We start from the raw sequence: 27,076 nt of genomic DNA, 5'->3' as shown, positions 1-27,076 counted from the left end.
ACCTAACCAATGTTGATAGCATATACTACACAAGAGTTATAGGATGTGTATTCTATCATCAGAACATGGTACATTCACCAGGATCCATCTATTATAAATTAGGCTCACAAAATTATTCTCAGCAAATTCTGAAGACCTAAAAAATCAATCTCTCGCTATTTATTCTTTTGCAGTTTCAACAAAATGGCCACTCTCATTTTATTTTTGAAGTATCCTAGTGGTTTGACAGCCAGGAGAAAGATGATAAGTAAAAGCAGAACCTTGCAACGTTAGGAGTGTTACATGTGGCCCCTGTAGATGCCCTATAGGCTGTGTTACTTGTCAATATACCAAAAACTAGAAGTTTGGAGTTCATGTCTTCTGAATTCTAACCTCTGTAGCAACCAGAGATCATTTCTATGGTTTCAAGGTCTCCTAGCACATTGTCTTTCCTTTGGTGGCAACTCAGGTTAAGAATGTCTCTCCCTATAAAATTCAGTGCCTTCCTCACTTACCTCCTTTTGTATTGCATAGTGTGTGGGTATTTATTTGATATTGGGCTTCCAAGTAATCTTCAGAGGAGTACCTTAAACAGACCACCCTTTAGTGATCAGTGTAAATAACTAAAACTGCATGTTAAAGAGACTTGAGTCTCCTCTCCCTCCCTCCCTCAATCCATCCCTCCCTCCCTACCCTTCCTCCAAGGTATCAGTTTAAGTTTATGCTCACTTATCTGCAGTCTGATGAAAAAATACAATAATCTCAATCACAGAAAAATTATCAGGAAGTCTGTCCTGAGGGTCTTTGCACAGATAGGCCATAAGAAGCAGAAAAGTAGTCCTGTCCAGGTATTACTAAAACTCATATGCTCTTATGAAGCACTCAGGTAGCCTTACTCATTCTTGATTTTCCTTACTTGTTCTTATTAGGGACCCCAAAAGATGTTGAAGAGTTCATTCTCAGAAACACTAACTAAAAACCTGAGAAGCAACATGGTAGTATTTTCATAAATTCACATCCTGCAGTGAGTGGTTGAAGTACTCAGTGAGAAGAATGTATCTTCCTTGAAATAACTGTTACAGATCTTGGATACTGACAGAAGGCACCCTGAACACAAAGGTATGGCTTCACTCCTATGTAATAAAACCATTACTCTATCTTGCTAGTCGATATGATACCAAGTACAGCAAATGTTATCAGTATAATGCTCTAGCCAACAGTTAATCAGACATATAATAACAATTGCTTAAAACCAAGCTAACAGGGTATAATTTGCATTATAATGCTTATTTATTTTCAATCCTACTTTAGTTATGAAGTTTGTATATTATGGACATGTTTAGAAACAGCCACCAAGGATTGACTATTCAAAGGATACCTGAAAGAAATATGTGGTAATGAAGAGTTATAGAATGAAGACAGGATACATAAAATGATATAAAAGATTAGAAGATAAGTTTCATTTAGGAGTGGCAAACAAACTAATCAAATGTTTAAAACAAGGAATTGCTTTAAATTTTATTGGTATTCAGAGACATGTTCTCAGACTAATCACAGACATATCCTAAAGTAACAGAGAAAATAATAGAGGTAATTATCCCTTAAGAAAAATATTCTCAGGTTTGAGATAGCAAGTTCTATTCAAACTGATAATGGGCCTCCTCTTCCTCTGCTTCTTCCTTCTTCATCCTCCTCTTCTTCCTTTTATTGAGACAGTGTCCCATATAGCTAGCAAGAAGCTAGATTTTCAAGATTATACACCTCTCTTCACTTGGTGAAAATGGATCATCTTATTGAAGATCCTACTATGTTCTGATATCTGTCAGCCAGTGTTAATAAAGCTTTTGCCTAAAACATGATTCAACTTTGAACTTTCTCTTGAACACTTCTTTTCTAGTTCCTCTAGCTATGTAGATGTTTAACTCTAAATGTCTGACATTCTTACTTATGAGAACTATGTGATGTACTAATTGAATAGGACAACACTTTCAGCTTCATCTTTTGTTTCTAGTTACAACAATGTTAGCGAAACATTGCAAACAGTAGAAATCATAATCCCTGCAAACAGTGAAAGAGATGAACCATGTTTTGAGAAGGAATCTTTAATATTTGTGAGAGAACTAGTTATAGTCAGATAAAGTTTAAATTGTTTTTCTGCTCTTAATTAGAAAGGCACCCTGAAATGAATATTGTGAGAGTTTATAGTGCCTTCAAACCTAAACAAAGAAGGCTCAAAACAGGGCATAAATCCACACTGTTCCCTCTTTGCCCAGATACAAGGAGAACCTGACTATATTTATTGGCTACAGACCACATTATAATGACTCCCAATTACCTACCCAAAGAGCAAGCCCTGCTACATAGCTTATGTCAAGTGTGCTCCTTTCTGCTGCCTCTGTTACAATGTGCAGATCACATGTTAATAAGACACTTAGTACATAAACTCCTAATGAACTTTGAAGAATGGACACATCCTTTTACTCGCTGATACAGAATCATCTTACTGAAGACTCCCGCTGTTCTGGGATGCTCATCTGTCTGCTGGTGTTAATAAAGCTTTTGTCTGAAGGATAATTCAATTTGAACCTTCTCTTCAACCCTTTTCCTATCCCTCACTAATAATCTTCAATACATAATTTAAATCCTTTTGGAATTGTATATAAGAGCACATCTAGCCTGTGTGACAACTTGTATACACCATTGCAGTCAGAAAATAAAGCTAGGATTAAGCAATGCCTACAGAAATTGAATTAGATACCAATCAGTTTTCATTTCTATTCTCTTTGGTTTGTATATTTAATGTATATACCAGTTTCTTCCAAGATACAAGGTGTTGCAGCCCACCCCTGAATATTTTAATTAGTAATTTGAGGAAACATACAAGTGCACATATGACATATTTCCTAGTATTCAGATGTTAACTATAACCAGAAAAACATAGGCATTAGAGAATCCTTCTCTACCAACAGCCAAAAGAACAAATGGGTGAAATTCCACACATGATTCCACCAACAACAAACATTGCAAATTGAAGAAGAATGAGCAATCAATGGTCATTAATAACCCTCAACACTAATGGCCTTAACTAAGCCATGAAAAGATACAGACTAGCAGAATGGATTCAAAGACAGAACCCTTCCTTCTGCTGCATACAAGGAACACACCTCACCCTCAAAGACAGACATTACCTGAGAGTTAAAGGTTGGGAAAAATTTTCCAATCAAATGGACCCAAGAAACAAGCAGGGGTAGAAATCCTAACATCTAACAAACTAGACTTTAAAATAAAATCAATCAAAAAGGATGAAGGAGGTCATTACATACTCACCACAGGTGAAATCCACCAAGATGAAGTGTCTATCCTGAACATCTACACCCCAAATACAAAGGCATCCACATTCTTAAAAGAAATATTACTAAAACTTAATCACATGTAAAGCCCCACAGAGTTACAGTGGGAGATTTCAACACACCATTCTCACCAGAAGTAATGACCCAAATGGGATTAACAGACATCTATAGAAAATTTCATCCACATAAAAAAGAATATACCTTCTTCTTCTCACCACCATATGGAACCTTCTCAAAAATCAATCACATAATTGGAAACATATCCAACCTCAGCAGCTACAAAAAAATTGGAATAACCCCATACATCTTATCAGACCACCATGCTTTAAAATTAGAATTCAACAACAACACAAATTGCATAAAACGTACAAACTCAAGGAAATTGAATGCTGCAAAACTGCACCATTCCTGGGTCAAAGAAGGAATAAAAAAGGAAATTAAAGACTACCTAGAATTCAATGAGAATGAAGACAAAACATACCCAAATCTATGGGACACTTTCAAAGCAGTGTTACGGGGAAAGTTCATAGCACTAAGTTCCCACAAGAAGAAACTGGAGAATAGTTATACTAGAGAATTAACAGCACAGCGGAAACCTCTAGAACACAGAGAAGCAAACTCTCCCAGGAGGAGTAGATTCCAGGAAATAATCAAATTGAGGGCTGAAATCAATAAAGTAGAAACTAGGAAAACAATACAAAGAATCAACGCAAGGAAGACTTGGTTCTTTGAGAAAATCAACAAGATAGACAAACCTTTGTCCAAACTTACCAAACAACAGAGAGTGAACATGCAAATTATCAAAATCAGAAATGAAAAGGGGGACATAACAACTTACTCTGAGGAAATCCAGAGAATCATAAGGTCATACTTTGAAAACCTGTACTCCACAAAATTTGAAAATTTAAAGGAAATGGACGACTTCCTGGATAGTTATCACTTGCCAAAACTAAATCAAGAACAGATAAACAATTTAAATAGACTTACAACCCCTATGGAAATAGAAGCAGTCATCAAAAGTCTCCCAACCAAAAAAAGTCCAGGTCCAGATGGCCTCAGTGCAGAATTCTACCAGAAATTCAAAGAACAGCTTATACCAATTCTTCTCAAAGTATTCCACAAAATAGAAGCAGAAGGGTCTTTGCCAAACTTTCTATGAGGCTTCAATAACCTTGATCCCCAAGCCAGAAAAAGACACAACTAAGAAAGGGAACTTCAGACCAATATCCCTCATGAACATTGATACAAAAATACTCAATAAAATACTGGCAAATCACATCAAAACAATCATTCACCACGATCAAGTAGGTTTCATCCCAGGGATGAAGGAATGGTTCAACATATGAAAATCCATCAATATAATCCACCATATAAACAAGCTGAAAAACAAAAATCACATGATCATCTCACTTGATGCTGAAAAAGCCTTTGACAAAATCTAATACACTTTCATGATAAAAGTCTTGGAGATATCTGGGATAACAGGGACATACTAAACATAATAAAAGCTATATACAGTAAACCAACAGCCAACATCAAACTAAATGCAGAGAAACTCAATGCAATTCCTCTAAAAAAACAAGGCTGTCCACCCTCTCCATACATTTTCAACATGGTACTTGAAGTTCTAGCCATGGCCATACGACAACAAAGGTGGATCAAGGGGATACAAATTGGGAAGGAAGAGGTCAAACTTTCACTGTTTGCAGACGATATGATAGTTTACATCAATGACCCAAAGAACTCTACCAGGGAACTCTTACAGCTGATTAACACCTTCAGCAAAGTGGCAGGCTTCAAGATCAACTCAAGAAAATCCATAGCCCTACTATATACAGATGAGATGATAAAAGGACTGAGAAAAAATCAGAGAAACATCACCCTTTACAATTGCCACAAACAACATAAAATACCTTGGGGTAATGCTAACTATACAAGTGAAAGACCTGTATCGCAAGAGCTTTGAATCTTTAAAGAAAGAAACTAAAGAAGCCCTCAGAAAATGATAAGATCTCCCATGCTCTTGAATAGGAAGGATCAACGTAGTAAAAATGGCAATCCTGCCAAAAGCAATCTACAGATTCAATGCAATCCCCAATAAATTCCCAGCACAATTCTTCACAGACCTTGAAAGAACAATAATCAATTTTGTATGTAAAAACAAGAGACCCAGGATAGCCAAAACCACCCTGTTCAACAAGGCAATGTCTGGAGGCATCACCATCCCTGACCTCAAGCACTATTATAGAGCTATAGTCCTGAAAACAGCTTGGTATTGGCACAAAAATAGACAGGTAGACGAATGGAATCGTATTGAAAACCCGGATATTAACCCACACATGTATGAACATCTGATCTTTGACAAAGAAGCTAAAGATATACAATGGAATAAAGAATGGATCTTCAACAAATGGTGCTGGCATAACTGGAGGCTGGCATGTAGAAGAATGCGGATCAACCCATGTTTATCGCCATGCACAAAACTTAAGTCCAAGTGGATAAAAGACCTCAACATAAATCCAGCCACACTTAACTTCTTAGAAGAGAAAGTCAGTGGTACCCTTGAACGAATTGGTACAGGAGACAACTCCCTGAACATAACACCAATATCACAGACAGTGAGATCAACAATTAATAAATGGGACCTCCTGAAACTGAGAAGCTTCTGTAAGGCACAGGACACAGTCAGCAAGATAAAAAGGCAGCCAACAGAAAAGGAAAAATATTCACTAATCCCCCATCAGACAGATGGTTGATCTCCAAAACTTACAAAGAACTCAAGAAGCAAGTCTCCAAAACACCAAAGGATCCAATTTAAAAGTGGGCTGTAGAACTAAATAGAGAATTTTCAACAGAGGAGTCTAAAATGGCTGGGAGGCACTTGAGAAAGTGCTCAACATCCTTAGCTATCTGGGAAATGCAAATCAAAACAACTCTGAGATACCATCATACTCCTGTCAGAATGGCGAAAATCAAAAACACCAAGGACATTTTATGCTGGAGAGGATGTGGTGAAAGGGGAACACTCCTCCATTGCTGGTGGGAGTGCCAACTTGTTCAGCCAGTTTGGAAATCAGTATAGAGATTCCTCAGAAAAATGGGAATAAACCTACCACAAGACCCAGCAACTCCACTCTTAGGCATATATCCAAAAGATGCCAATTCATACAACAAGGATGTCTGATCCACTACGTTCATAGCAGTGTTATATGTAATAGCACGAACTTGGAAGCAACCTAGATGCCCCTCAACCGAAGAGTGGATAAGAAAATTTGGTATATTTACACAATGTAGTACTATTCAGCAGAAAAAAATGGAATCCTGAGGTTTTCAGGCAAATGGATGACACCAGAAGAAACCATCCTGAGTGAGGTAACACAATCACAAAAGAGAAACATGACATGTAGTCTCTCATATATGGATTTTAGACATAGATCTGGGGACTACCAGCCTACAATCCCATGACCAGAGAGTCTGGGAAACAGAACCTTCATTCAGTGGCTGATGGAAGAAGAGGCACACTCCCATGTCTAAGCACTGAGCTGAACTCAAGAAAGCCAGTAACAGAGAGGGAGGACTGATGATCAAAGAGATTAAGACTGGGCTGGTTTAACCCCCAGAATCAGCTGAACTGACAAAGGTTAATTCTTGAATCCCAGGCATCAGCCTGGGAATCCAGCATGGGACTGAATGTGGGTGTCAGTAAGGAGGCCTAGGTAATCTGTTGAGCCTTGGGCAGTAGATCAGTACTGATCTCCAGTATACACACAGACATGGACTCCCATCCAACAATGTGAGATGCACTCTCACCCTGAACTCTTGAGGGAGGCTCTATGCCCTGCCCTGGATAAAATGACAGACTATGGGCACCCCACATGGAGGGCCTCACCCTCCCTGGGGAAATGAAGGGATAAAGGGGGGTTGGGGGGAGGGCACAGGAGGAGTGGAGGGAAATGGAGAGGGACCTGGAACTGACTTGTGAAGCAACCTTGTTTCTAATCTAAATTTAAACTTAAAAAAAAAACAGATGTCATTGAATCTCGTAGGCAATGTTGCGTGACATTTGTACACACTGTGAAGATACAGTGCTGTGTTGGTTTAGTAAAGGAATGAATGGCCAACAACTAGGCAGGAGATATAGGTGGGACTTCTAGGCCGAGAAAGGAAGTAGGAGGAGATAATTCCATGTATTGGAGATGCCAGGAGACACTGAGAAGAAACAGGTGGTGCAAGATGAAATAAAGATAGCAGCAAGTGTTATAGTATAGATTAATATAAATGCATTAAGTTCTAAGGGTTACTTGAGACAAGCCTATATTAAAGGCCAAGCTTTCATAATTAAAAAGTCTCATTATTATTTCAGGTTGACAGCTGACAAAAAAGCTTATTGCATAGGAATGAATATTTAGAATGCAGCTAGGAATTATACTGATTTAGTAAAGTTCATTGTAAGTTCTCTTCAAACACTAATGATGTCATTAGCTCCAAATCGTTAGCTAGGTTGCCAGTACTAGGCATGATTTCTCTCTTGTTGAGTGGGTCTTAGGTTCAATTAGAGAGCTTTTGGTTACCCCCAGTATTGGAGTGCCATTATTGCACTCTTAGGGCTATTTTGCCATGCTAGTTATTGTTATAGTTCAAATACATCATAGCCAGGTAGGGATGTTGTTATCTTCCCTCTCCCTTACATAATATATACTGTTACCAGGAAGGAGACTTTCAGGTCAGATTTAGCTGACCTGTGAGTCCTTTGTCTGAAGTACATGGTGTCTTCAGAAATAGGAACTTACCTTCCACCTGTGGGGAGCAACCAAAATCAATAGCAATGATCTTTCATGTTTTGGGAGTCTTTTGGACAACACAAAGCAGCAACTCAAAAGGTGAATTCTCACGCATGTTATCAGGATTTTTCCCCAGTATATGGCTCCTGTAGGAGTCTTTTCAATTAAGGTAGGAAAATTTCATTTAAAATGTTTACATATATTTATATACATAGACTTATATGAATTATGTGTAACTTTAGGTAAAGAGATCCTTACTAATTTTTTACCCTCTTCTCTTTTTATCCTTTAGATAAGACACAAAGAATTATTTTAATTTTTCTAAATTTGATATATTTGTTTTGTGTCTTAGTGTGTTGCCTATTTTGGGAAAGCTTGCAAGAGATGCTGAGTTGAATGTATATTATTTGACTAAGGGGTTGGATGTGACAGTTGTATGTTGAAGATGGGTTATCTGAGTCTGGAGTGGAGCCTGGAGAATGAGAGCATGACAAGTAGGGCTGTCTAGACAAGTCCAGAATACTGGATGTGGAACCCAGATTAGATATGTAGTGCATATGTAGACTTCTACAGCTAGATTGTGGTACAAGGTGTGCATGACCTGGCTGAGTGGAGAGATTGGATATCATGGATAAGGGATCGTTATGTTATTTGTACTATACTCTGTACATATAGGTTTTATCAGTGGAAGCCCCTTGGTCCTGGAAGCTCTAATAACCTAGTATCTCCATTATAACTTAGGCTTCACCTAATAGCCTCATGCAATAAGCCTATCAGGACATCCTAGTGTAGGCTCACATCCTGTCTGAGGCCAGGAAGTCCTGCAGATGCCTTCATGATCATCTTGATATTATTTCTTTCATGTCTGTAAAACCACCACTACGTGAATGATGCTGCCAAATTTTGAGGCAAGATAAACATGTGCCCCAGTCACCCTGGAAAATGTATCTGGAGATGTGCCAACCCTCCTTAAATACACTTCTGGCCTTTTGTTTCTGAGAGGCAATACTTTGTACAGTAGTTTAAATTTGGGCTCTTTCTTTTCTAGTTGCTTTGAAATTTCATGAGATAGAACTTTCAATGTGTGAATTATGCATTAAATGTACTTTTCAAGTTGAAATAGTACAGGGCACATGGTTTCTTTCTAATTATGCTTACCTCTCCAGCAATTAAAGCTGCCTTTTCAGTAACCTTGTTGGCAATATAAAATTTCTCATAATCCTTTCCTTGACAGTTTTCCAAACTTTCATAACTATCTGCTATATCTAAGTGCAGATCTGAATTAAAGCAGTGAGTCATAGCCATAACACATATTGAGTGCAAGTTGTTTTAAAGTTTCTCCTGGCAGAGATCCACAGCTAAACACAGAGCCAAACTCCTGGAATCCAATTGTAAAGAGGGAAGAGTGATGGGCAAAGGGGTCAAGATGATTCTAGGGGCCCTTGAGAGATGGCTCAGGGGTTAAGAGCTCTGGCTGCTTTTCCAGAGGTCCTGAGTTCAATTCCCAGCAACCATATGGTGGCTCACAACCATCTGTAATGAGATCTGGTGCCCTCTTCTCTCTTGCAGGCAGACATACAGGCAGAATACTGTATGCATAATAAATAAAAATCTTTAAAAATAAATAAATGTTCAGCCAATAGCTTAACAAAAGAAAACAAAAACAAAAACAAACAAACAAACAAAAAAGACCCTGCTAGAGAAACCCACAGAAACAGCTAACCTGAGCAAATAGGTGCTCATGGACACCATCTTGCTTGGGAAACAGCATAAGACTGAACCAGTCAACCTGAAGTGGATGTCAGCTGGGGGTCCTGGGGAATCTATGTGACCTCTGGCAGTGGAACTAGTATTTAACTCTAGTGCAGAAACTTTGGGAGCCCCTTCCCTATGGAGAGCCCCTCTCCCTTAATACATGGGGAGCATTTAGGATCTGCCTGAAATGATGTGATAGACTTTGATGATCCCCCATGGGAGGCCTCAACCTCACTGGGAAGTGGATGGGAGTGGGATGGTGGGTTTGTGGGGGAAATCAGAGGACATAGGTGAGAGGGAACTGGGATTACCATATAAAATATAATTGTTTTTAATTTAAATTAAAAACACAGAAAAAATGTCTCCTGCCAAATAAATCAGCCCCCTACTTTTTAATTTACCTTCAATCAACTTCTCAGGACACGGGCAGAAACAGCCAGATTCTTTATCAAAATATAACTTAAAAGATCCATAATCCAATTGCCCATAGAGTCCTCCTTCCTTTCTGAATTGATATGAGTCAAATTTCAATTGTTGGCATTTTCCATACATTGTGCTCTTCCTCATTTGTTCTACAATAGCCCAATAACCCATTAAGTTCTACCCATGATATTCTAATCTAACCCCTCCATATTCCTCAGTTGTACAAGTTCCTAAAGACCTATGTTCAGGCTTATCACAGTAGTAGCTTTACTTCCTGGTAACATTTTTTTTTGTGTGTGTGTTAGATACATTTCTTGGTGCTGTGACATTCTCATGTCAGTAACACAATTCACTCAGGATTTCATTTGATCCCCACAAATAATAATGTCGTTGTCTCTTCTCAATGAGTTGTATACATTTTTTGTGAATTCGTGCTTATAACACCTCTACCCTATTAAAATAAGTCTGTAAACAAAGAAAATAGTGAAAACTTGAGGATATGAGTAATTCTCCCAGTTTTAGTCATTATTATTCTTTTAAACTTTTTATTTTTTATATAGATAAAGCATTATTATAAATTTACCCAAAGAAATATCCTTTCTGGGTTTTTTCTATATCATATCTAAAATCTTTTAACAAACTAATAAAACTTTTTCCTGTTAACAAAAAGGATGAGTATTAATCCTAGGTAGCCAACAGGATTTTTGATTATGCATTTTAGCAAATGATATTGGAAAGATCATGCAAAAATTTGCCATAATATCTATTAGTCAATACTTTGTCATGGCCCATGTTTCCTGATAAAGCATAATATGCCATGGTAACTTCATGAACTGTAAGCATAGCATGATTGTATAGGCCAAAACTATAAGTCACAACCATAGCTATTATCCACATGAGTTTCAATCTGTGTATATAACTCACCAGTACAAACCCCAAGTAATGAGAATATGATCATCAGATATGGAAGGGTATAAGAAATCCTACATATTAGATATTTCATTAACTTGGGGACACTTATGATCTTTTTAACTTTGATGAACACCCCCAAATTTTGGTTGAGTTAATTTTATAAATTGCATAAAATAAAATCATATCTAATGTTGATAATTTTTATGTAACACCTGTCATCACTAACCAGATGTTAGACTCAAAAGTTGCCCCAATAGAGGTTTTGAACAAGTCTAGGAATTTTAGGTCATATGTTATTTGTTGTAAATAAAGATATACAGCAAGATGTGTAAAGAAAACATTATATAAATTTAAAGAAAAAGAGGTACTCTTTTAAATTTAAATTCCTCATTTTAATAATGAATAAATATACAGAATTGTCTCTGAACTCAAAGAGGGCAACAGCCTTGACAATTTACACTAGTAATAGAGATGACACAATATAAACTCATAGAAATCACTAAACTTACATATACATAATCTTATGTCAAAAAAGACACCAGTCCTGGCTTAGGTCAAGGAGTTGGAAAGTGAATTGTAAACATCAAGCAAAAAAATGAATGAGTGTATCTAAAACCAGAATGAGAACACAATCAGCCCTTCCATATAGCTAGCTTAAATTTAGCTTTCAGGGAATACAGGTTGTCAAGATCTTCTAAGAAGTCACTAAGAGAGGCTCTTCATGAGTACTGAATAGTCAACAATATTCCTATAATCACCAAAATAAATGAACTCGTGGGTTTATATATTGTTATATACAGGTGCCTGCAGTGAGAGAGAGAGAGACAGAGAGGGGAGAGGGAGAGAGGGAGGGAGGAATGCAGAGAGTGAGGATGAGGTAAGGTGAGGGTGAGAAGGAGAGGGAGAAGGAGAGGGAGAAGTACATCTGAAATAATGCTGACTGGTATTAAATTTTCAACTCAGTTGAATGAATTACCAGATAGAGAATTTGCACATACATAAGACCATGGAAGAGAAGCAATAGATTCATCATATCCTAAGGCCAACTTCTCATAATCATGCTGTCAGACATAAATTCCACTTGACTTCTCAGAACAGTGGGCTCTAATCAGAAACAATGTAACACAAAACAATAAGTAGCAGAGTTATGCTGCAGGTATTAAATCTTATCACACCACTAGGGTGGTAATCTAAAGGTTAGTATCTGTTAACATGATTCAACAAAATTTCATTAGTCTGGGGTTCAAGAGCTCCCCCTTGTCCGGTCAGTTGTCTTTGTGGGTTTCACCAGCATGGTCTTGACCCCTTTGCTCACCACTCCTCCATCTCTGTCACTGGGTTCCACAACACAAGACTGATGGCTGAGAGGCCAGCATGAAAGTGATCCAGACTCTCTGAATGTAGTGTCAGAGAGGAGGCCTCAGCAATGTCTGGGTCTTTTAGTAGTAGATCAGTGTTTACCATGGTGTAAGAATGAACTTTGGGAGCCTATTCCACATGGAGGGATGCTCTCTCAGCCTGAACACATGGGGAAGGGCCTAGGTCCTGCCCTGCATGAAATGACAGATTCTGGAAATCCCCCTCACGGAGTGCCTCACTCTCCCTGGGGTATGGTGTGGTAATTGGGTGTAGGGTTGAGGGGGGCTGGTGGAAGGACAAGGGAGGAGGGGTAGGAGAATGGAGCTGTGATTGACATGTGAAGCAAGCGTGTTTCTAATTTAAATAAAAACATATAAAAATGTAAAAAAATTCATCAGTTAGCTCTAGACACACCAGTATAATAGCTCTTTTACTTTCAAAATCTATGTTAAAATGCAGTGTCCATTGTTCAGTCAAAACACTTTTATCATGTATAACATACTTACTTTATTAAAATGGCTACAGATTGCAGTTTTATGACACACTAACTTATGGTTTCTTAAACTATGGTCTGTACTTTGGTACTGTAGTAGACTTTATGACTTGCTTTGATTTTACATTTTGACTTTACACTTACATCTTCCTACTTCAGACATTCAGTGATGGAACCAGGAAAAAGAGATGGGGAGAAAAGGAGTGGAGTGGAGGACATGAGGAGCAGGAAGTTTGAGTCAGGGGAAGAATAGAGGAGAGCAGGATGAGGGATACCATAATAGAGGGAGTCATTATAGGTTTGAGGAGAGATCAGGTACTAGTGAGATTTCCAGAGATCTACATGGATGACACCAATTGGTAAACTAAACAGTAGTGGAGAGACTACCTTAAATGCCCTTCCCTTATAATGAGTTTGACAACTACCTCATATGCCACCCTAGAACATTCATCCAGTGACTGATGGAAGTAGAGACAGATATCCACAGCTAAATACTAAATTGAACTCCTGGAACCTAGTGGCAGAGAGGGAGGAGTGATGACCATAGTTTTCAAAATTTGCCTGGTGAAGCCCACAGAAATAGCTGACCTGAAAACGTGGAGTTCATGGACACCAGGCGGATGGATGGGAGGCCAGCATGGGACATATCCAGACCCCCTGAATTTAGGTGTAAGTGAGTAGGCCTAGGCAATCTATGGGGCATTGGGTAATAGATCAGTATTTGATCCTGGCATACAAATGAACTTTGGGTGCACCTTCCACAATGAGGGATGGTCTCTCAGCCGGGACTCCTGGGGGAGGGCCTAGGCCCTGACTTAAACAAAATAAGAGACTCTAGAGATCCCCCATGGAGGGCCTCACAATCCCTCAGGAACAGAGTTGGGATTGGGTGGGAGACTGGGGAGGGAACTGGTGGGGGGTAGAGGAGGAGGGGAGGGAGTGGGAACTGGGATTGACATGTGAACAAGTTGCTTTCTAACTTAAATAAAAATAGTTAAAAAAGAATCCATGTTTCTCAATATAGGAAAAAGCTACTTTGTTCAAAATCAAGTTTAAGTTTTTATATAAATACTTCTGTTTAATAAACATTTTTTAAAATCTAAAAAATGTCTTTTATCATTTATAACATACTTCATTATCACGCCACAGATTGTGGTTTTTTTTTCAGGAAAGAAGTTCTATTTCCAACCCCTAGCAAAGCATTAAAAATAATAAAGATAGAAACCCAAATCAAACCCTAAAACAAACGGAAATGGGGTGGCCGAGGGCAACCGGGCAGGCAGGGACACAGAGATTCATTCCAGTTGGGTACTTCACCTATCAGCCTGGGTCTGTATATTCATGAGAATATTCCAGGAAAGGGAGTTGGGAATCAGAGACGTCCAGCCCCACCTCCCCATGTGGCCCTGGCTGGAAGAGAAGACAGCAACACTGAAGGCAAGGACCATACCAAGTTTGACCTTGGTGTCTGTTGCCTGCTCTGACTCCCCAGTAGGGCATATAAGTTACCCTGTATGGATCAGGGGGTGAGGTAGGGGATCCTGCAAGCAAACCAGTCAGCCTCTGAAAGACCGGGTGGGTCCACACTGTGTGAGGCAGAGTTAGAGAAGAACACTCAGGCTTCGACCTCTGTCTCTGCTCTCTGGCTGGGCGTCCAGCTGTGGCTCCTCTCCCCCGGGGTGCAGGGGCCCTGGCTTGTACAGGTTGGACTGCTTGTTGCTGTTGGTACTCCTCTTGCTGAAGCTGCTGGGCAAGTTCCAGGTCGCTAAGGCCCAGCATGCCTTGTGGCTGCTGCTGCTGCTACAGGGACAAGGCAATAAGATAGTCCTGATCCACCTGCAGCAGCTTCTCTGGAGAGCTGCCCCCACCTTCTGCTCCCTGGTGTTTGCCTAGGGAATGACTTAGGTGGAAGTCAGAGTCGCAGAAGCAAGTGTCGTCATCCACATTATGCAGGCTCTCCCACACCACCTGTTCCTCCTGTAGACAACCCTGGTCAGTGACCAGCAGGTACAAGTGACTCTTGTGCTTAGTCATCGTGCTAAAGTGGTTGTTTCAGAAAAAGACACCGAGTTCATCTTCCTTAGCAGTCGCTGTAAGCTCACCCAGGCCATGATAGGTCAGCTGTGCCGCAGTGGTCTCCAGGAACTGCTCGGCAATCAAGCCTTCTGTCACGAGGTTGGGGTCACTTGAGTGTTTACAGGTGATGGTTTTCTCTACCAGTTGGTTGTAACTGAGTTTCCCAACAGCACTCACAGCCTCAGGACTCTGTGGATCACCAAGCCAGCCATGGTACAGAGGTATGCCCAGCAAGTCAAAGATGCTACATTCCGGTGTGTACTCAAAGTCAGAGACACCTGTGAATCGCACGTGGACATCCAGGCCTGTGGCCAGTTTAGGGAGCACTGTCATTGCATCATCCACATTCTGCTGAAAGTTAAGTTGAAGGTCTTCAGACTTCTCCTGGGGCTTGATGGATAGGAGGCAGTTGCCAAGATGTGTCAATAGCTCATCTGATGTGATCATTTCCTTCTGAGGGGGCAGCTTCACCTTCCACTGAAGAAAGAGGATGTTCATGATGGCCAGGAGAGGACAAGGGCCGTTGGTGCTCTGGGTGATGATGGGGTTCCGTTCTCCCTTCCAGGGGACCCACTTGACACAGTAGAGATCCAGATCAGGCCGTTGGCTCCTGGGGGAGATTTTCCGCATCTGCATCCTGGCCTGGTGTCAGAGCTTGGTCTCCTGGCTCCTGTTCTCCAGCTGTCCCATCAGCCTCTGCACCGCCCCTGTCCTGAGGGTTGTCCTGTAGGTGATTTTCTGGTCTGGATTCAACAGTTTCTATACTACCGGCCTTACTGGGGGTGCTGGAGGCTCCGCCTGGCGTTGTTCCATGGTGAGGTTAGAGTGGGCTGAGGGGGATGAAGATGGCCCCTTGACCTCCTGGACCTTTCCTAGGTGACTCTGATAGGTAGAAGAGAGACCTGGCCAATAAGGTCATAGAGTTACAGAGCAAAGGGCAAGAAAAGTCTGGAAGTGAGGAGGGCGGAGGCCACTCTGGCTCCAGTTTCAGCTGTTCTTGGCATGTGAAAACAGAAGTCTGCAGCTCATTCTACCTCTAGCTTGCTGGGACCAGATGGGATTGCCAGGACTTGAGCAGGGATGGAAGACACCAAGTAGAACTGGCTTCCTTTAAAGCGATGGATGCGGTTCAGGGAGTGGGCTAGGACTCAGTTCTGGCGGTTCGACGCAGGAGGAGGGGACATCGTCGAGGGGGGCCACCTGCACCAGCTGCCTCCCGGCTGTCAGCTGACACGGGTTTACTCGCCCGGCGTCCAGCCTGGGTCAGGGCCACTTCCGGACTCATGCCGGGCACCCGGGACGCCGGAGGAGGGCGGGGGCGTCGCCCCAGGCCCTGCCCACAGACTGGTTCTCAGAGGAAGTTTGCGGGTTTTCCTTTTCTTCTTTCCCCCTCTCTCTTCCCTCCCTTGGGACAAAGCCGCCTGAGCCGAGGTCCCCGGAGGAGGAGGGGGCTGCTCAGCCGCGGAGGGTTTCCATCGGGGCTGTCAGGCCGGCAGGAAGGAACCAAGGGAAACAACCGACCCTTCTCGTTCCCCGCCTACCGCGGGAGGGGACAGACAGGGCGCGCGAGCCTCTCTGGTGCAGATTGTGGTTTTATGACACACTATCTTACGGTTTACTAAAATATGTTCTGTACTTTGATACTGTGATAGACTTTATAACTTGCTTTGCATTTTGCTTTTACTCTTAATTTCTCCACCACGTATTTGCTCATCATAGTGGTGCCTGCCCTGACCCAGGTCCAGCTCCCTCCTTTGCTTGAGTTCTGAATTTTTTTTTTTATTTTTGTCTGATTAAGGTGAGGGTTTATTTCATACCATAGTTCTTTGTACACTACTGAAGAAAAGTAGGTCAGGAGCTAAAGGCAGGAATCAGGAGGCAGGACTGAGGCAGATACCATGGATAAACTCTGTTCACTAGATTGTTTCTTACAGCCAGCTCAGCCTTTTTCATTTTGTTATGCCTTTTATTTTTAAGATTGTAATATAATTCCATAATTTCCCCTTCCATTTCCTCCCTCCAAAGAAGATGGTACTTTATCAAGTAATCAGTGAATGTTCAGAAAGTGGTTCATAAATTAGAATGATGTTGAAATTTTGCTTATGTAGTACATTTTCAATGAGTTCTACTCATTTTTCATCTTCTTTCCCATTTTTATAAACTTTTGATAAATGAATAAGCAGGATTTTATGACAAGGAAAGCTATGGCTGACACACAGGCCAGTAGGAAACCAATCACATCCAGAGAGTAGTACTGGTACCAGGTGAGGTTGTATGCAAGAGGCTTCAGATGCTTGGCTCCTTTGTGGCGCATGACAAACTCAATCCAGAAGACGGCTCTGTCCAGAGGCTTCATGGGCTGGTCATTGTGAATAGTTGATAACCACATAGCATTCTCTTTATAGCTGAAAGAGGTAATATGGACATCAGCGTATGTAATGAATAAAAAAATCAGATGTGTAATTTTTGTGTGAAAAGTAAAGAAAATTGCATAAACCAAAGGAAAATAAGTTATGTTCGAAATTCATGACATTTCACTTTACTTCACTTATTGGCTATTTAAGTTTTGTATTATCCTTAAAACTCTGATCAGTTACTTTACTAAAAGAATTGAAAAGAAAAATTGGTGAGAGCTGGTGGCATATGCCTGTTGGCCAAGCAGTTTGGAGGATGAAGTAGAAGGGTTGAACATTGAGGACCTGTCTGATTTACATAAGAATGTAACATAAAGTGTAACATGCAAATAAGAACAATAACACAAAGAGAGACAAATTTATGACACTGAATCATGCCCTAATCTGTCTCTGTACCTACAATTACTTTTGCCTTCTGGATAATTCTTGCTCTGTTGACCTTAAGTAAGCAGCATGATGATTAATAGATAAATAAATAATGAATACACATTTTTTAGAAGATTATACTCACAAAGGATTGTCTATGACTGCCTCCAGTGCACTGAGCAAATCTGACCTTGTCAGTGTTCTGAAATTTAATGCAACAGCTGCTCCTTTGGCCACCATGTAGGCAATGTTATCATGTTGTTCTCCAAACAAAGGAATGCCAATCATAGGGATTCCAAAATGAATTGCCTCATAGATGCCATTAGCTCCACCATGAGTTACAAAGGCTTTGGTTTTTGGATGACCTAGAATAAGATGAATTTAGATTAATATTAATTAGCAGTCCTTTTTTAAACCTTCATATTTCCTTTAAATTAGAACAAAGTTTGTTTTACATGTCAATCCCAGTTCCCCTTCCCTCCATTCCTTCCCTGCCCCCCTCACTAACTCCCTATCCTATCCCATTTCTACTCCCCATGGAGGGTTAGGTCTGTCATGGGAGATCTTCAAAGTCTGTCGTACAATTTGGAGCAGGGCCTAGACCCTGCCCTAGGTGTCTAGTCTAAGAGAGGATCCTTCTATGTGGAATGGGCTCCCAAAGCCCAATCGTATATTAGAGATAAATGCTGATCCACTACCAGAGACCCCATAACAGTCTTAGACATGAAATGAGAAATGTGTATGATGAGGAACTGAAAGTGTATATTTTCTACATGAAGATTCTATTGTTAATAATTGGATTTATTAATTTAGTTTACATCGTGTCTGCAGTTTGCCTTCTCTTCTCACCACAAGAAAACCTGCATGAAGATTCTGGTACTCATAACCTCAGTATTAATGCTTCCCTTTGTCAGAGCAAGAAGAAACTAAATGTGCAGACAGATATCTTGAAATTTTTCTTTTAACTTGAGACATACACTATCAAATACTGATTACCAGTTGAACACATAGAATATATGGTAGATAACAGAAAATTAATGTTAAAAAAGACCAAGTACATATCAGAAATTGTTATCTTAAATAAATAATCCATTCACTAAGTGTAATATAAAGGATTTTGAAGTCAACTAGAATAGGTTTGCTTTCTAGAGTCTTACCTAGAATATCATTCTGGGGGAGCCATTTGTAGACTCTGGTATTGGGTCCTAAGGTGTCTGGTGTTTTGCCATCAAATCTCCAAAGAACCTGTTAAAGATTAAATAATCTTTATTGCTGGAGTCCAGTTTAACATTATAAAGGCTGAACAGGTTATATTTAGGAACTTAAATGTATATTCATATATGTATAAAACATTAATGAAAAAATAGATGCTATGAATTTGGATGACAGCATGATATGAGGAGACTTTGGGGGAGAAAGGAAAGGAAAGGAGTGACACGTGACAAATAATTTATATTTTATATTATTATATATTGATAGCTATATTAGTTAGTTTTAATACTATGTTTTAAATACTTACAGTTTACTTTTATTCTCTTCTCCTATGCTATTCTTAATGAATTTTAACTTTTTGTCTTTATTTATTCATGATAAACATTCCAGATCAACAATTCTCTCTGGTTTGGAGTTCTTTGAAGCAATGCCTTAATGATGGCCAATGGGAATTTGGAGTTTGTCATCTGACCCATCCCAGGATTAACCTTGCAGAGTATAGTTTTTGAGCATAGTGCAGGAATGGAGTCATATAAGGAGAATTCTTAGTGTTTGAGAGAGCACTCTAAGAAAACAGGACAAGAGTCTTGTGACCTAAATTTCTTCAAAACACATCATTTTTCTTGGAATATATTTTCATCTTCCAGGTGTAGCACATAGGGGTGTGTCTATTCCAGGTTAACCACTGCTGCTTGCTGTTTTTTATCCAGATAATGTTTAAACTGTCCGTTGTGTGCCTGTGTTGGCTGGAAAAAAATGTCCTCTTAAAAGAGTGGCACTATTGGGAGGTGTGGCCATGTTGGAGGAAGTGTGCTTGTGTGGGGACAGGCTTTGAGGTGTCTTCTGCTCAAGCTTCCCTCTGTGTGCCATTCAGTAGACTTCCTGTTGCCTGAAACTCTCAGATCCAGCATCACATTTGCTTGCATGCTGCGTCAGTCCCCTTCATGATGGTAATGGACTGAACATCCTGAAACTGTAAGTGAGCCACCACAAATAAATGCTTTCTTTATAAGAGTTGCCATGGGATGATCTCTCTTCACAGCAATAAAAACCTAACTCAGATTGACTCTATAGAAAAACATGTTTTTGTTTGTTTGTTTTCTTTGTTTGTCATGCATGGCTCATCCTTTGTATATGGCTTTAATTCATTTGATCTTTACTTGTATGTTCCTTTCTAACCCTGTGAGTATACATTCCTGGTTGTCTGATGAAGTTGGCTATTACATGAGACTTTAGTCTGCCTCATTTATTGGTTCCATTCTCCCAAGGCTCACGTTCTCTGGAGCTGTGACAAGTCGTTCCTGTGTAGATGGCTGAAGTTGGCTACATGATCAGAGAGTGGGGATACTCACAGAAGGTGTTTTATAATAATGGGGCAGAAGCCAGGGAAGACTGCTTTATGTCAAGGCTGGTACATCCTTTTTCTTCTTAAAGAAAGGAGGACAATTATCAAAGTCACAACTGTTAGACTGCATACAAATGTCTTGTGATCATAATCCCTAGTTTCGAGAAGAAGGCACTTTAGACGAAGTATTGGACAGAGTCTGAATGAATATTGAAAAGGCATATAAATAAGAGGAGGACATCCCCCTTCAATTATGTATCATTTGGGCATTGATTTGGAATATTAACAAAATATGTAAGGAAGATCCAAAGATTACTATTCATGAGGAAAAATGTCTAATCCTTGCATGTATATAAATTAGATCATCACATCTTAAAATGGGTAAAATAGGCAAATAAAGGGAAAGAGAGACATTTCCAGTATAGGTAAAATCAAAAAGTAAATTTGGTTTTGTCAAGAAATTTGCAGGCAAATGCATGACACTAGACACTGGAGGAAACCATCCTATGTGAGGTAACTCATAGACAAACATGGTATGTACTTATTCATATATGGATTTCAGACATGGATCAAGGGAGTGACAGCCTACAATCCCATTGCCAGTGAGTCTGGGAAACAGTGAAGTTCCCAAGAGAGATATACATGAGTCCCCTAGAAAGGGAATGAGGCAAGATCTCATGAGCAGGTTGGAAGCATAGTAGGAGGGGAGAGTGAACTGGGAAAAAGAGAGGCTGGGAAGAAGAGAGGAGAGAAAGACATGGGGGAGCAGGAAGGTTGAGTCAGGAGATGAATATAGGAGAGCAGGTGGACAGATACCATAATACAGAGAGTCATTATAGGTTTGAGGAGAGAGCTGATACTAGTGAGATTTCCCAGATCTACAAGGATGACTCCAGCTGGCCAACTAAGCAATAGTGGAGAGACTAACTTAATAGCCCTTCCCAGATATTGAGATTGAGGACTATCTTATCTGCCATCCTAGAACCTTCATCCAGTGACTGATGGAAGCAGAGGCAGACACCCACAGCTAAACATAGAACTCCTGGAACCCAGTAACAGAGAGGAAAGAGTGATGAGAAAAGAGGTCAAGACCATGCTGGTGAAATGCAGAGACAGCTGACCTGACAAGGGGGAACTCTTGGACCCCAGACAGATGGCTAAGAGACCAGCAGAGGACTGATCCAGACCCCTGAATGTGGTGTCAGTTAGGAGGCCTTGGCAATCTCTGGGGCCTTGGGTAGTAGATCAATATTTACCATGGCTTATGAATGAACTTTGGGAGCCCATTCCACAAGGAGGGATGCTCTCTCAGCCTGGACACTTGGGGAGGACCTAGTTCCTGCCCTGGATAAAATGTCAGACTCTGGAGATGCCCCATGGAGAGCTTCACCCTCCCTGGGGAATGGTGTGGGGTTGGGGGCAGGGCTAGGGGCTTGTGGAGGGGCAAGGGAGGACGGTTGGAAGAGGGAGCTGGGATTGATATGTGAAGCAAGCATGTTTCTAATTTAAATAAAAAATATTCTGGAAAAAAGCAAAAACAAAACACAAGCCAAAATCAAAAGTAAAAACAGCATCCTGAGCAACTATGCAGGTGAGGGCTGCCCCAGCTGTTACTGGTAACTTCATTAGATATGTTTTCTGTATTGCATAAAGACAATCCTGAAGCATGGTTTAAGGAATCTGATAATAAATCTAAACTTGAGTTCTCTGTACTTAATGATGAGGATTCAGGAGAGCCTACAAAAAAGCTAACTTTACAACCTAGACAAGCTAAGGCATGGCAGGGAAAAGGAATTTACTCACCAATTCCTCCCTGGCATCTTGAAGTGAGCTTACTATTTCCAGTGAAATTTCAATCTTCAGGCCCTCACCCAAATCCTTGAAGAGTTTTGTAGCTCGGGCACTACATGCCATGAATTTGTTTCTAAATTTGCTAAGACTAATTTGAGCTTATTTAAAACTTTACCTGTCACACAGTCATTTCTATAATCAAACATTTTAAGCACTTTAACAGACTTACTATACAGTCACCTCCCATGGAGCCCTTTATCTCACATTTTGTGGAATCTGTGCAAGGGCCCATGCAATAGTGTTGGCTTCTTCTTCTGTCATGTTGCTGACCATTGACCCCAGAGAAAACACCACAACACCATGCTCTCCAGAACTCTGGACAAAGTCTTCCATTTCCTGTGAAGAGAATTTGCTTCATGACAAAAATGCCAATTATTGAAAAATCACTTATCATACCTTAATGAAAAAACTAGGAGACTAGAAAATAAAGTGTTCCTAGGAATTTTTAGAACAGTGATATTAAAACATACAGAAGACAAAAATGGCAATGTCAAAGACTTTGAACTTCACAGGCATCACTACAGTGTGCACTCATACATTATGCAGCAAACATTCCAAATATTTCCCTTCAGCAAAATTAAAACTCAGGAGTGAAGCATATAATATGAAATATTCATAAAATTGAAGCTTCATTTACATGTTTTCATTCTACAGCAAAGGTAATACTTTTTCCCTTGCTATCTTATTTTTCTCCTATTATATCTGATTTAATATTACTAATTAGTATTTGATGAAATAATATCTATATTGTAGTGTGTACATATGTAGTAGTTAACACAAACTTCCTACTATGATTATCTATCTTGTAGTGTGTACATATGTAGTAGTTAACACAAATTTCCTACTATGATTAATAAAATGCTTTGGTTCTTTGTGAAATAATCATAACTGCATGGCAAACATATGCCATACAATAATTTTCTGACCTTGTATATAAATAAGGTATTTTCAGAGATGACCTCCACAACTTACGGGTTGGAGAGAAACTATATCCGTGTTGTTTCTCTGGATGACAAACAATTACCTCAGATACATGTTAGTCTTAGCTTTTGATGATCTATAGTTTCTGAAGTGTTGAGTTTAACTGATTTAATATCTTTGTCTTTTGTGCTTGTGTTTATATGTGTGCATGCATGTGTGCACATGTGTGTTTGTGTATGTGTGTGAACATGTGCATGTGTGCTTATGTGAGTATACTTATGTTTGTGTGTGCATGTGTATATACATGCATATGTATGGGGTAGGTGTGTGTTTATCTGTGTGTAATTCATGAGCGTGTGTGTGTGTGTGTGTGTGTGTGTGTGTGTGTGTGTGTGTGTGTGTTTGTACTGGGGTCCTGGTGAGGTTCTCTACCTTTGTTTTAGCACCCAGATGCTGAAAGTCAAAATCTGATGCCTTCCTCCATCAATCTTCAACATAGTTTTTGAGACTCTCACACTGAATACAACACTCAAAATTTTTAACAGATTAGTGGCCAGCAGCCTCGCACTATCAACTCTTTTCTGTATCCTCAATAATAATGTCATAGCATTGTGTTAGGACACCCAATTTTTTCTTGTTTGTTGGGATTCAAAATTACTTCCTCATTGTTGCTCGGTAAGGACTTTATCCAATGACTAACTTCGCAAGTACCCTAACTGACTTAATTTAACTCACTGATATGAATATTTTCCAGGTCTGTCCCATTCATTCCTGAGTTTATTGACCGCCTAGTTAGAGATGCTGAATCCCACATCCATTGTATCACTATCACTGGTAGAAAAAGTATTGAAAGATGTAGAATCTCTTTAACCAGAAATTATATTAAGTGGAAAAGAGATTTTAAAAATGTATTTACCTTAGGCAAGGGTTTAGCAGGTCTGCAGTGGAGTCCTCCTACATAGTCAACATTTGGTAAGGTTGGGCGAGGAAACTCCAAATCCCAGTAGGAGCGAATGAGCCACATTTCTGCTTTGCCTGATGTCTCAGCTAAGGTCGTGTGCCTTCCTATATGGAGAAAACGGGCAAATGAGAAACCAAAAAGTTGACAGGATTGTCTTCTGACTATAAAATATATATTTTCTTTAAAAGGATTGAAGAAATTATGTTCGATGTAGAGCATGCACATTTAAAACCAATGTTCATTGATATATAACATAATTTGCATGTGCAATTGAATTGTGGCTCACATAATATACATAAATGTCAGCTTCGGTTTATTTTTAAAGCAAACAGTAAGATTTGCCTCATGTTTCCTCAGTAATTTGAGATAATTAAGAGTTGTTGAAATGACACACTAATTCACTATATGATGAGCACCCATTTGACTCCTCTTCAATTCTACAGAAGGAACAGTGCAAATATAAATGCACATTGCAGGTTCAAAAGACACACCATGCTGTGTAGCCTGGCGAGACTTCCCCAGGATCATTGTAGTTTGTAGCTAATCCTTCCTCCTTGTTTTTTCAAAGGAGATGTATAGCTTATGAACGGTTGAATTTCTGGTTAGGGCTTCTATTTTTGTTTCATATTAAGAAATTTATTAGCACTTATCCTATAAAACAACCACAATATTTTCAGAAATTATGATAATACAATTATTTGGCCAGTCTTAACTATGGCATATTTTTAAGTGAAAAAAGAAGTTTCCAAATGAATAAACTGAGTGCATGTGTACCAAAGCTTCTGTAGTGTTTAAACAATGGATGATAGGAAATACACAATAAAGGAATGTGTTAGTAGCAACAGCAGTTCCATGTTTAAGCCTGTGAACTAACATAGTATCTTTCAAGCGTAAGGGAATTCTTTACGAAATACAGAGGAAACACATTATGATTTAGCTTTTTGTTTATGTGTGTGTCTGTGTGAGTACATGCTAGTTTATTCTGGTGCCCACAGAGACCATGAAAGGGGAGCAGCCCCCCTAAAACTGAAGACACAGGCAAATTTGAGCCACCACACCTGGGAGGGTGCTACTAAGACAACCCGTGCACTCCACATGAACAGAATACACTCTACATTTTGAACGTTTTCAGACTCCACATTTTAATTTTAAGAAAAGAAAGTGGCCTATGCAGGGGAAAACAATTTCTTCAATGTTATATATTGTAAAATATACCATCTTTTAATCTATTTTAACCAAGATTTGATTAACAAGTTAGTGATTTATTAAAATATATGAAAATTACAGTAAAATAAGGAAAGAATCACTTTCAGAAAGTCTTCTTGCATCTCTATGCAACTATATACCTCACCAGAGTGTCCTGTATTAGAACTGTTCTGCTTCTATTTGATTAATAGTATGAGCTTTTACAGGGTTTGTGAGTTTGCTAGCTAATGTTACAATAGTTCACCTCTAAAAGACAAACCTCACTATGTACTTCATGGATTTAAGGATAGATTTAAATACTTGTGAAATTTTGGTCACTGAACTACAGATAAGAAACATAACTTACCCAAAGTTTCACTGTAAAACTGATCCCATTTCTTCTCATTAAGTGACTGGAACCAAAAGTCAAAATAAAGCATACATATCATATTTCTTACCCTCTCCATGAATGTCATTTGGCCCCCTAATCCTGACAAAATTATAGGTACATAAGAGGGAGGGACTATAAATCCTCCACTGTTCTTTTCCATTGTATAGCCAGGAGTAAAGCGAAGAGTGTACAGAAAAGGGATCTGGAGCAGTTCAGCTATCAGCTCCCCACAGGGAACAATGGCATCCGAGACAAGGACATCAAACTTGGATTTCTGTAGTTTTGTCATCAGCTGTTTGTTTGAAACTGTGTCTTTACAAAGAATTAGATAACTGTCATAAATTTCCTGAAATAAATTTTCTAGCAACGGCGAGTATGACAAACATGTATCTCTTGGCATCTCATAAGTCCATACATTCACAAACCTCATGATAGTCTTATCCAGATCATCTTTACTGAGAGATGTAGGAAAACTCTCAAACTTTAGGTCAGGTGACTTTTCAGGATCAAGAAATATGGAAGCTGAAGGTCTCAGAACAGTCACTTCATGACCTCTCTCTGTAAGTTCACCCAGTATTATCTTTAGATTCAGCCAGTGACTGTATTCTATTGGCCACACCAACACCTTCCCACAATTCCCAGATCTGAAGTAGCAAGTCATCTGCAACAGGAGCAGCAGAAGAGACATCCACTTCACAGGCATCCTGGAAAATCAAAGTCCTCTCTTCACAGTGTGTTCCCTACTGTGGGTGCTAATCATTATATCGAACAAGAAAAAGGGCCATGAGTTAATATCTAACCTGAGTTGGTCAAAGCAAATATACTAAGTGACCACATTGAGCTTGTGAGATGAATAGAGATAGTAAAAGCAAATATCAATTATTTCATATTTGCATACAGGTGTTTAATGTCATATAATTTGTAATGAAACAAACTTAGGAGTCAATGAACTCTTTATATATCTCTTCTATTTCTAAGATATTTAGCTAGAAGTTAGTCTGAAATTTCTTCTCAACAACTAAAATGATTATCATTTTCAAGAATTTTTGCAAGAACGTTGATTAACATATTCACTTATACATGATTTCTAAAATAGCTTGACAGTGTGCCTCACTTACTTGACTGAAAGAAGCTGTGGGAAGCAGACAGACAAGAGCCTGCTCCTACACATGTCCCTAGGGAAACAATTGAACACACAGACCTGAATAATATCATTAGCTAAGGCAGCCAGTTGGTTCAACTAATTTGTCCACTGGTCTTTCATAAGCCCAAGAAATAGCTGAATAGTTTGTTATCATAATC

The 27,076-nt window shown here is 39.6% G+C and overlaps 1 protein-coding gene and 1 pseudogene across 1 annotated transcript; both read right to left on the bottom strand.

The window, feature by feature from the left end:
- Nucleotides 1-14,217: 14,217 nt before the first annotated feature.
- Nucleotides 14,218-16,644, bottom strand: LOC106020960 (annotated as a pseudogene).
- Nucleotides 16,270-26,477, bottom strand: LOC110340534 (UDP-glucuronosyltransferase 2B17-like). The gene is made up of 7 exons (XM_040747875.1): nucleotides 25,751-26,477; nucleotides 24,154-24,302; nucleotides 22,521-22,652; nucleotides 19,066-19,153; nucleotides 18,099-18,273; nucleotides 17,368-17,533; nucleotides 16,270-16,461 (listed from the first exon to the last, which is right to left on the bottom strand). The coding sequence occupies exons 1-7, from the start codon at nucleotides 26,475-26,477 to the stop codon at nucleotides 16,270-16,272; spliced, it is 1,629 nt and encodes a 542-aa protein (XP_040603809.1).
- Between the last annotated feature and the right edge of the window lie 599 nt (nucleotides 26,478-27,076).

The sequence above is a fragment of the Mesocricetus auratus genome, unplaced genomic scaffold (genome assembly GCF_017639785.1).
Source record: "Mesocricetus auratus isolate SY011 unplaced genomic scaffold, BCM_Maur_2.0 Super-Scaffold_100006, whole genome shotgun sequence".
NCBI lineage: Eukaryota > Metazoa > Chordata > Mammalia > Rodentia > Cricetidae > Mesocricetus > Mesocricetus auratus.
Note: the sequence above shows the minus strand (reverse complement) of the source record. Positions and strands in the feature narration are given on the sequence as shown.

What these genes read in the sequence shown, in the direction of transcription:
- LOC110340534 (XM_040747875.1), bottom strand. Translation starts at nt 26,477, where the DNA reads ATGCCTGTGAAGTGGATGTCTCTTCTGCTGCTCCTGTTGCAGATGACT. An exon ending in GTTTTACAGTGAAACTTTGG is followed by an intron (nt 24,303 to 25,750) that starts GTAAGTTATGTT and finishes TTCTCCATATAG; the next exon opens with GAAGGCACACGACCTTAGCT. An exon ending in CTGCTAAACCCTTGCCTAAG is followed by an intron (nt 22,653 to 24,153) that starts GTAAATACATTT and finishes TTCTCTTCACAG; the next exon opens with GAAATGGAAGACTTTGTCCA.